Genomic DNA, 11,299 nt, shown 5'->3' on the forward strand with positions numbered 1-11,299 from the left:
TTTATTTTATTTTTATTGAAATTTTGGAATTAAAAGTTATATTGCAACGTCAATATCAAATGACAGTAGGAAAATCGAAAGAAATGGATAGCCACTTTGACCAACTCGCTGGATTTATTATTGCACACCCCAAATATATATATATATATATATATATATACTTTATTTATTTTTTGTCTTCTTTATTTTTATTTTTTATTTCATTTTAATTATATATAGATATATGTCATTTGTACTAAAAAATGTGATAGACAATTTCAATTTTGGTGTACGGACTGTATATATATGAATTGAAATATAAGATAGAAATATTAAAAATGATTGATTCAATAATTAATTATTGATCTACAAATTTGAGTTAATATATACAAATTATTCAAGAATAATTCATTTGATCATAAATTATTTATACTACAACCTTTGTGAGAATTTTAAGTTATTGATGCGAGCGAAAAGTTGCTTGTTAGGGAAGGTTACTCAAGATTTTCGGGTCTTGGTTTTGCAAGATTTAGAACGAAGATCTGCAAAATATACGGTAGTACTCCGACATTAAAATCAGTACAAGAATAAAAAATTTAACGCTCGTAAATAAAAACTAATTGAAACGATGAAAAGATAGTAGAATAATAGTAGGTTGATAAGTACGTAAGAGTTCTCGTGTGCGTATGTAACTCAAAAGGTTACCGTTCAAAATGAGGGAGTGTCATCATTTATAGCCAACCTCCTAATGCTTGGGAGGAGGTTATTTTTTCTTGGACTTTACTCGGAGCCTACCCCTCATAGAAAAGTTGACTCCATCGAGTGAAACTATCCTTAGATAAGGGTCGTTCTTTAGGGATAAGGTTGCCAGTGTCTTCAATGCAACAGTTAGGATAGCAGATCCAACTAAAATTCCTCAAGGCTTGGGTTATGTACCTAATTGGCAGCAATCGACACCTTGAATAAGTTGAATTAAGATGCTTTTGAACACGTGGATCCTTTTGCCACCATGGACGTCAGTGTCCATCAAGGCGCGGCAAGTCTCGGGCCTAGCCTAGAAGGGACCCTCTAGTCGTCAAAGCCTTCAGGTTAAGAGTAGTTAAGCCTGCATGTTTGGTCTTCCCGATTGGGCCTCTGAATTGGGTCAAGGGCTCTTATACTGCCACCCATTTCGGGTCTGGGCTTCCCTACTCCTTACTCGAGTCCACTTGGGGCCTTCACTGGGCTTTTGTAATTTTAGGGTACATCTAAGTAAGGTATTTATTTTATATTATAGGTGCATTTTTCAAATCATAAAGTCTGATACTAATCATTATTTATATTGAATAACTCAACTCATCCATTCTATTCAAACAGACTAAGTAAACATAGTATAATTAACACATAACATGTTTTTATCATGCCATCCAAATAGTCCATATCACAAAATAAACGGGATCAATGATATAGATTAAAGGCACTTGTAAAATATTGTAAAATTATTATCTTACTCCTACCCCCAAATCCTCTCTTCGTACTGGGGCTGACCCCTGCAACCCCTGTCAACTTAGCATGAAGTTGAATTCACGATCGTTAAATCTGAATACAATGTCGAGGTCAGACTCCACACTCCGACATAATTATTCATGTGTGAAACATACAAATACACAGTTGTAATAGCTCAAAACAAATGCTTTGAAAATTTTTTGCATTTGATTTTCTTTTTCTTTATTATTATTTTGTACAATTTAGGCTAAGAAAAAGCACATTATACATTTTCATATGGTGGTCAAAATTCTTATTTTATGCAAAAAGAAAAAGATTAAAAAAAAATAGAAAATGTTGTGTTTTACCATGTAGACAGTTGTGTACTAGGAATTGAATTGTGTATGCCTAAAAGTTATATTTTAAAATAGCTACCTAGTATACATCTGTAAGCCATGTGATGTGCACATGCCACCGACCTCATGTTGGTATAATAAGTGCTTGTGCTAATTATTTAAATATAATATATAAACCAATTCAACATATTTATAAAAAAGAAAGAAAGTAAATAAAGAAAAAAAATAATTTATGGGTATTATTAGTATAATATAAAGTTGGTGTTGAGGTGTCATAAACGTTATTTGTGAGAAATTTTTTTTATATATATATTATAAATATATATAGGGGCATGCCGTTCGTTTGAATAAATAATAAATGTTTTTTATATTTTAAATATAATATAAATAAATAAAATATATATTAAGATATTATATTTAAAAAAAATAAAATTAACTTATGAATTAATATAAAATTTAAAAAATTAAATAAATTAATTATATTATGATGGAGCGGTATCATTGGCCGTGCTTAAATGTAGAGAGTTCGTCAATTTTATAATAGTGTATAATATATATATATATGTATATTTGGATATGTTCTCATATTTACCTTTCTCCCACAGTTGAAACAGTAGAAAACACAGACCACTTGTCCAAGCTCTTTCTCTCTCTTTCTCTAAAAGATCCAAAACTGTAAAAAGCATTTAAAATCCTCAGTTTCTCTCACTAAAACCATTCACTTTGAGGAGTTTTTTTTTTTTTTATCTTCTTCTTACATTAGAGATCATCGCCAAAGATCTAGGAAAACTCCCATTTTTCCAGCTACATATATATATATTGATTCATCATATAAATTTTCACCCCTTTTAAAAACAAAAATCTCTTTCTTTTTTCTTCTACCCATATAGGGGAAGTCTGCAGCTTTGGAAACCCATTAAAGATTGCATTTATATACTCAAATATGAGTTGTCGACAGGTTTCTGATCAGACCCTTTTCTTTTATCATCGAGTTTGAGGTTTTTCTTCAAAATATCATCTGGGGTTTCTTTAAGATTCATCTGTATTTGTGTTCTGAAGTCTTTTCCTTTTCCGATCCAAAATAAATTTGGGATTTTTGCTGAGAAGTCAGCTCTCTTTTTGTGGGTTCGTGTGATCTAATCTAGCTCAGCGTTAGTGTAGATTCCTTCTCGTAGATGCTTTTTGGATAAAATATGCAGCCTGATCAGAGAAAAAAGGTACACTCTTTGAGTTTCAGCTGTGCGGTAAGTTGTATGTGATATTTTAACTCTGTGTGTTTATATATGGATGTTCGTTGAACTGTGGTACTGATTTTCGAACGTGAGTTGGAATTTTATCTAGTTTGGGTTTCATATGTATGTAACTTTATCCAAATTGGCTTCATGGAGTGAGATTTTCATGTAAAGATTTGATTTGGATTTCCTGAAAGTTGGGTTGAATTTTATTTATAAGGGATTCAAGATTAGAGCAGATGGTGAGAGTTAATATGTCTAACTTTGTCTTTGAGGTAGTTTTTTGGCCTTTTGGGCCTCTAGTTGTCATGTTTATATTCCTTATTCAACTTGGTCCTTTTCCCTTTAGCTCTTAGATCACCATTTTTAGTCTTTCTTGGTCTTCTTTTTGTTACATTTTACTACAGTAAAATCTTCGCAATAGTTTGTTTTCCACCGGAATGCATTGTTCTGAAATGCAGTTCTCAGTTGTGAGCTTTCTGATGGATAAGTTTATACTAAAAAGTTGAGAGAACAGATTGATGTTGTTCTCTTCCTTGGTTGAGAATTTAATCATGTCGTATCTCTTGGGCTGTGCCTGGTCGAAAGGAAAATCGCACAATTTGAAGTTTGCATTGCGAAATGCAAATGACTGCGTGTCATTTAAATTTTTCCCACTAGTAAATATGAAAACAATGTGGAATTTCTTGGTTAGTATTGAAATGATTAGCATGTCTTCTCTAAAATAAATCATGGGAGGTAATGTGGAGACTTGGAGCTATTGAAATGATTGACTTCTTTCCCTCTCTTCCTTGTTTCCCTAAAGACAAATCTATGATTTGTTTGTTAGCTTTAGCCTTTTATGCTCTAGTTATCTAATTTTCTGCAACATGAGCTTCAAATTTTCCTTTAGGCTAGGTTTGTGTCACATTTTTGTGCAAGACCGTAGGTCCGTTTGGTGACGAAAAAGTAGATCCTTTTGTTTTTATAGCAGAATTTGTTCTAGTTTTTACATTCTGATGGAAAAGTTTGTCTAAGAAGGTAAAATAGAGGAGGCTTTTGTCTCTCTCAGCTTGTTTTGAGAATTCAAGTATGTAGAATCAACTTCGAGAATATCTGCTTGAATATCTCTCAGAATATCTGCAGTTCGTATTGTAAAAGTGGGATACACAATCAGATGCATGTGATTTTGAAATTATGGAATCGTGGAAAGAAAGTAGATTTTTGGTCTTTGGGTGGAGGTTAAACCGTTAAAAGGTTAATCATATTATCGACTGATAATAATAACCAATGGGTAATGCAGCAAATAGAGTTTTCCCAAGTGTTTAGTTTACTTTCTTTCATTAACTTTTTTCCTCTCATTTTAAAAAACTTGCTTATGAATTTTGTACATTTAGATGACTGAGACACGGTGTACCTTTTCCATGTTTTTGTTGATTCTTGTTCTTGTCCATTTATAAATAAGGAGTTATTAAATTGCAGGCATCTGGAGATGTAGATTTCTTCACAGAATATGGTGAAGGAAGCAGATACAGAATTGAGGAAGTAATTGGTAAAGGTAGCTACGGCGTCGTCTGCTCAGCTTATGACACCCATCTTGGAGAAAAAGTTGCAATTAAAAAGATAAATGATATCTTTGAACATGTATCTGATGCCACAAGAATTCTTCGGGAGATTAAGCTTCTTAGGCTTCTACGTCATCCAGATATTGTGGAGATCAAACATATTTTGCTGCCACCTTCTAGAAGAGAATTCAAGGACATATATGTTGTGTTTGAACTGATGGAATCTGATCTCCACCAGGTCATTAAAGCAAATGATGACTTGACTCCAGAACATTATCAATTCTTTCTCTATCAGCTTCTTCGAGGCTTGAAATACATACATACAGGTCATGCAATCAGTATATGTTTTCTGAACTTCAATAACTCTCCATTATATTAAGGACGGAAAGTCTTTGTGTGTTCTAACAATTCCTGTTCCTTTATGCAGCTAATGTGTTTCACCGAGACTTGAAGCCAAAAAATATCTTGGCAAATGCTGACTGCAAACTGAAGATTTGTGATTTTGGCCTCGCAAGAGTGGCTTTCAACGACACTCCTACTGCAATATTTTGGACTGTATGCTTTCTATTCTTTATTTTTTCATCCGCTGTTTATTTCCTTTACTGACTGATTAGGTTTACTGCTATTTGTATGGGAAAGCTTATATAATCATTTATGAAGTTTATATTTCTTACATTTGATATTCTTGTAGGATTATGTTGCAACTAGGTGGTATAGAGCTCCTGAATTGTGTGGGTCTTTTTTCTCTAAGGTAGACATCTCTGACTCATTATTTATGTCACATATATATGACAATACAAAACTATTGATGAAAACTATCATAGTTCTAACATTCATTGCCTGATGGTCTCTTTTACAGTATACACCCGCAATTGACATTTGGAGTATCGGGTGCATATTCGCCGAACTTTTGACTGGGAAACCTCTATTCCCCGGAAAAAATGTGGTTCACCAATTAGACCTGATGACTGATCTCTTGGGAACTCCGCCTCCTGAAACCATTGCAAGGGTGCGTTATTTGACTATATCCTTTTGCCCTTGCACAACTCCAAATTTCGTACTTGAATTGACTTTCTTGTTTACTCCACAATTATGTGACAGATAAGAAATGAAAAGGCTCGGAGATACTTAAGCAGCATGAGAAAGAAGAAGGCGATTCCGTTGTCCCACAAATTTCCAAATGCCGACCCCCTTGCTCTTCGCTTGTTAGAAAGAATGCTTGCTTTTGATCCTAAGGACAGACCTTCTGCAGAAGAGGTTAACTACAATTTTACATTTTCTTTCTTTCTCTTTCTCACCTAATTGTTAATGAATGGAGCTAGCGGTCCTTGTATTTCAAATTTGTTAAAAGAGAAGAGTTTGTCGTTGCAATCTGTCAGGCTCTTGCAGATCCATACTTTCGGAACTTGGCTAGAGTTGAGAGAGAGCCTTCCGCGCAACCGGTTACTAAAATGGAATTTGAATTTGAAAGGCGAAGGATTACAAAGGAGGATGTTAGGGAGTTGATATATAGAGAGATTCTTGAATATCACCCAAAGATGTTGAAAGAGTACTTAGAGGGAGCTGAACCAACAAGCTTCATGTATCCAAGGTATTGTCCCTAAAATTCATAGATTAAAATGCTTATCGTATTTGCTCAAATTTCTAACATAAGCTTTAATTCTGTCCCAGCATAATCTTCACTGTGATTGGTAATAATACTAGGATATTCTGGGATTAGTTTACAAGTTACAACTAAAGACTATAAGCATGTACCCCGAGTTGTGTTGTTTTCTAGGAGTTTTTTCTCATTATTAATGGTTTGGACAAGCTCTAAATTATACCCTGCCAATTTCAAGCAGACCTGACTGAGTATAATTGTTTTATAATCAGCTGAATAGCACAATATTAATTTTTCTTTGTTTTTCCCCCTTAATACCATTATACGAGGCATCAAAATTCCTTCTAAGCCAAAGTACTAGCTAGTTTTGAAGTTCTGTTACGCTTTTTCGTTTGGTCTTCGTCCTATTCTTTTAACCATCTTTACCCCTTTTCGGATGATTTTCGTTAAATTATGATCTTTATAAGAAATAGGACATTTTGTGTTGTTTTAGTGTGCTTTCAATACCAATTGATTGTTGTTATGGTGCTAATGTGTTTTCTCCTGGTCTATAGTGCTGTTGACAAATTCAAGAAGCAATTTGCATATCTTGAGGAGCACTATGGAAGCGGAGCCGCCGCGCCACCCGAGAGACAACATTCCTCATCTTTACCCAGGTAAATGTCATTTGTGTTGTTGTTTATCTTTTGCGCCGTCTCATACTAAAGTTGCATGAATAGTGGGTTGCCACTGAATCGGTTTTGAATTATAGCGGCAGCTAAAAGTTGGTTTGGGTACAGGCCATGTGTATTATACTCCGATAACTCAAACCAGAACTTGTCCGACGTAACCAATGATCTCTCTAAGTGCTCCATTAAAGAAGTCGAGAAGCCACAAGTTGATCGATCCGTACTTCCCATGACGAGATTACCTGTCCAAGTTCCTCAAAGTATCCAAGGTATATATTGCAGAAAGGTCCTCAGTATTTTGGAAACTATACCGACCCCCTTGCTGTCATATTTTACATTGCATATCACCCCATTAATGCTATTTTAGTTTTCAGTATAATTATTGCTTGATTTAAATGTCAAAGTTGCCCACATATTATTTGCCATTTTCTTGGTGGCTGATGCTCTTATTAGGGGTATTATGGTCATTTCACTGATAATAATGATGTCCCCCTCAGCAAGGGGAGCTGCAAGGCCAGGCAAGGTCGTTGGTCCTGTTTTACGCTACAACAACTGTGGGGTGGCCGCAGCGTCGATGGAGGCAACTGAACAGCGGAAAATGGTCAGAAATCCCGGTATGCCAGCTCAGTACATCGTCCCTGGCTCTTCTTACCCGAGAAAGCACCCTGGCTGCAAGAGTGACGGTGGTGAAGGCATTGCTGAAGGATCTAACGGACTGCAGCCAAAGCCTGATCTGTACATGGCAAGGAAAGTTGCTGCTGCTCAAAGTGGAGCCGGAAGCCACTGGTATTAACTTCTTGACACGAAAACGACCAACAAGAGCGGGTTCAAGCTGCCGAGTTTAAGAACACACGTTGGCACTACTGGAGTTAGTTGGCCAGCTGTAAGTTCAGTACGTTTGACGGATCTCAAGAATACTGTCTTCTGGATACTAAATTAAGGGATAATAACATATATACCTATGAGGTTTGGCATATTATAAAAAAATCACTTGATTCTGGAAAATTACACAATGCCCCTTGTATTTATATTTTACATTACAGATTCTCTCTAGCGACTTATTTTTTAGGGGGAATTTGTAATATAAGACATGATTACGGGGGGTGCTGTGTAACTTTTCGAAGTCGATGGTTCATTTTGTAATATGCTTAAACTGAAGTCTTAGCCAAGATTGTACAGTTAAAGCGACTCGTTGAATGTCTGTAATAACCTTGTAAGGATACTTATCTACGGTGGTCGATATTCAGTGTTGCAGCAGATGGAAGTCGGAGATGCAGAAACGGGCAATGAAGCCGACGAAGAGCAGAAGTAATCTTAACACCACCTGGTTGATTTTACTTCATTTTATGACCTTCTGACTGACAAAATTCATGTTGTTCGTTGTACTTAGTATCTTTTCGTGTAATTTAATAATTAACATTTGCTAATCTGTGTGAATCTATGAACTCGAGTACAAAACATGTTAATTCTTTGTCTTAAATCTTGATGTCGACTTTTGTGCTGCTTTGATTTCCTGGGAAAGTCATGCTTGTAAGCAACTCTTGGCCCATAAAGCCTGAGGTTCCAATGGGAAAACTGCAATTTAATTTAAGGTGATATTTTTTGTCCAATCGCTAATTGATTTTTATAATTTAGTCATGTAATTTTAGTCCTATAATATAAAGTGCTTTTGACAATTTTGATTTTGCATGAATTGATTTATAGAACAAAAGTTGCAATTGAATTAAGTCACGTGTAATTTTTTAGTCAAATTAATTGAAAAAAGACTAAAATTATCAAAATTATAAAGTTATAAGATTAAATTGCAACAATCAATTCATATAGGATAAAAAGTAATCCTCTAAATTACAGGATTAAAATTGTTAATTTTCTTTTATTCCAATTGCCACGCCATTGCCAATATAAAAAATATCATTTTTAGTCCCTTTAGTTACAAAATTTTCAAGTTTAGCCCTTTAGTTTTTTTCAAACTATATCTAGTTTCATTTTTCATCTCAAAAATTTGATGTTAATTTTAATCCTATAATTCTTCTTTTTCACTTAACTACACCCATTAATTTGATGTGATGGGAGTATGAAATAGAAAAATGAGATAAAACCCATTGCTAAGTTTACTACTATTATTCAGCAGCTTTATTGGGATTCCCAGAAGATTCCATGCTCCTCCGAAGGTTCTGCTTCTCCACATCAAAATCCTATATGAACCCATTTTTGCCTTCCTCAAGATCCACGAACCCTCTTGCCAATTCGCGCTCTTATCCAATATTTTCATCGAATTTCAAAACCCTAAGATTAGGGTTTCATAGAACCAAATCTATAAGTTCACAGGGTTTTGTTTCAGTTTACTCTACGAATTCCACAATGGATGATCCTAGGGGGCCCGAAGTGGTTCCCATTCCGCACCCGGATACTTCGGGCCGGGCCGGAGTCTTTCGGGCCCTGGAAGCCTCTTTGGGCTGCACATTTAGCTCTCAGCCCATAGTCCCCAACCCCAACCCTCTGATCGTCGTGATCAGCGGTCCCAGTGGTGTGGGAAAAGATGCAGTGATCAAGAGATTGACGGAAGTTAGAGAAAATTTGCATTTTGTGGTTACCGCCACGAGCCGGGCCAAAAGGCCCGGAGAAGTTGATGGCAAAGATTACTTTTTTGTGAGCAAAGAAGAGTTTGTGAGAATGATTGAGAAAAATGAGCTGTTGGAGTATGCATTGGTGTATGGTGATTATAAGGGGATCCCAAAGCAGCAGATTAGGGACTACATGGCTAAAGGGTGTGACATTGTGTTGAGAGTGGATATTCAGGGTGCTGCTACATTGAGAAGGATCTTGAGAAATAGTGCCGTTTTCGTGTTTTTGGTGGCTGAGAGTGAGGAGGCTTTGGTGAAGAGATTGATAGGTAGAAAAACGGAGACGGTAGAGGCTTTGCTGATGAGGGTTGCGTCGGCTAGGGAAGAGCTGAGGCATTTGAAGGAGTTTGATTATGTAGTTGTTAATAAGGAAGGCGATTTGGAGGGTTCGGTGAAGTTGCTGGAATCCATCATTGATGCTGAGAAGGCTAAAGTGCAGCAAAGGAGAGCAATCATTTAAAGAATCCTGAAGAAATTTTGGTTATTAGGTTAGTGTAGTACATGTTAAAAGCTGATTAAGATAGTCTTGAAGCTAACTTTGTTAATGCTATTATCGCCCTCCATTTGATCTGTTGTTCAATCATTGATATATTCATTTTTATGCCAGAAACACTGATCAGTAAGTTTATTTTTGTGAATGTTGTTGTGTGTATGGATCAACTTGTCTGTTAAATCGATCATTGTTGTTCGATTTGGTTGATGGTTTGGAAATTACGTCCCTGCTCGACTTTAATACTACTGAAGGAGCACAGATGAACTAATGTAATATTTGAAAACGAAACGAAACCAAATTCAGGGAATTTTTAAGCTGGTCGCAATTTTTTCGGATAATCTGAATGTATAAAAAGTTGCAGATTCTTAAACACATGAGATCAATTCTAGTTGATTGGGAGCCTGCTTTTCCCAGCAAGAATTCTTGGTGAAAACCGTGGAAGTAGTATGCAGAACTACTTATGCTAACTGCAAGTCCACAAATGCTTCCTGTCTATAGCAGCCATGGTCAATACGGATATCGGTCGATACGTATTTGGCCGATCTGATAAAAACACTCCGATACCCTATAATGTCATAGATGATTTGGTATCACTGATAATATCTGATATTATCATCAATAAATTATCGCTTGTCTCCAATAATATCGCCGATAATATCCGATATTATCGGTGTGAATATGTCAAATGAATTTACTGAAATATGGTTGGGAGACCAAGAAACTGAAGAAGAGGAGATACGATAATTGCTTTTGGGCATTATGGAGGGATATAATGACGTTATTCCATCACTATCTTATTTTTCTCCTTTTGTTGTAATCTCCATTGCTGAAAAAGGGATCAAGCTCAAGAAATAGAAAGAGAGATGATGTTTCATGGGTTCAAATGAGTGAGAAATTTTCTCTTCTTCAGCCTATGGTGAAAACTCTTGTCGAGAGTGATCCTGACAAAGTGGATTAAGATTTCTTTTCCGTCTCTTCTTCACCATTTCTTTAATTGAATCTTTCTTTTCAAATATTATATATATTCAATATATTGAATTATTCATTAAAAATTATATCAAAATTAATTTTAATCGAAATAAAAAGCGTTATAAGAGGAATGTTGATGATGATGATGGCAATCATTTTGAATTTAATTGACGATCCACTTTCTTTTGACTATACACATATATCTTAAGCATTTCTAATTCATTTATCGATATTTGATATTATAAAACTTTTGATTGATAATAATTTGTGATGTTTAATTATTTTTATGATTTTACTGATTTTTTGATAAATTTTCAAATATTGTATAACACATTTGCTTAGTAACGTCGGATAATATCCCAATACGCCA

At 35.3% G+C, this 11,299-nt stretch overlaps 2 protein-coding genes across 3 annotated transcripts; both read left to right on the forward strand.

The window, feature by feature from the left end:
* LOC105156945 (mitogen-activated protein kinase 15) lies at window positions 2,407–8,323 on the forward strand. Of its 2 annotated transcripts, XR_847398.2 has the most exons (11): window positions 2,407–3,016; window positions 4,493–4,901; window positions 5,003–5,130; window positions 5,267–5,326; window positions 5,435–5,584; window positions 5,677–5,832; window positions 5,955–6,166; window positions 6,730–6,831; window positions 6,955–7,112; window positions 7,341–7,726; window positions 8,091–8,323. XR_847398.2 is itself a non-coding variant. In XM_011073217.2 (10 exons), exons 1-10 carry the CDS (start codon window positions 2,993–2,995, stop codon window positions 7,634–7,636), a joined length of 1,695 nt encoding a protein of 564 aa, XP_011071519.1. In that variant the 5' UTR covers window positions 2,407–2,992; the 3' UTR covers window positions 7,637–8,323. The 2 variants fall into 2 exon arrangements, 1 of the variants encoding a protein (XP_011071519.1); XM_011073217.2 differs by having other exon boundaries at window positions 7,341–8,323.
* On the forward strand, window positions 8,893–10,162 carry LOC105156946 (guanylate kinase 2, chloroplastic/mitochondrial-like). Its single transcript, XM_011073219.2, has one exon. It carries the CDS (start codon window positions 9,001–9,003, stop codon window positions 9,925–9,927), a length of 927 nt encoding a protein of 308 aa, XP_011071521.1. The 5' UTR covers window positions 8,893–9,000; the 3' UTR covers window positions 9,928–10,162.

Source organism: Sesamum indicum, linkage group LG3 (assembly GCF_000512975.1).
Source record: "Sesamum indicum cultivar Zhongzhi No. 13 linkage group LG3, S_indicum_v1.0, whole genome shotgun sequence".
NCBI lineage: Eukaryota > Viridiplantae > Streptophyta > Magnoliopsida > Lamiales > Pedaliaceae > Sesamum > Sesamum indicum.

What these genes read in the sequence shown, in the direction of transcription:
- LOC105156946 (XM_011073219.2), top strand. Translation starts at nt 9,001, where the DNA reads ATGCTCCTCCGAAGGTTCTGCTTCTCCACATCAAAATCCTATATGAAC.
- LOC105156945 (XM_011073217.2), top strand. Translation starts at nt 2,993, where the DNA reads ATGCAGCCTGATCAGAGAAAAAAG. An exon ending in GTGGGTCTTTTTTCTCTAAG is followed by an intron (nt 5,327 to 5,434) that starts GTAGACATCTCT and finishes TCTCTTTTACAG; the next exon opens with TATACACCCGCAATTGACAT. An exon ending in ACAGACCTTCTGCAGAAGAG is followed by an intron (nt 5,833 to 5,954) that starts GTTAACTACAAT and finishes GCAATCTGTCAG; the next exon opens with GCTCTTGCAGATCCATACTT.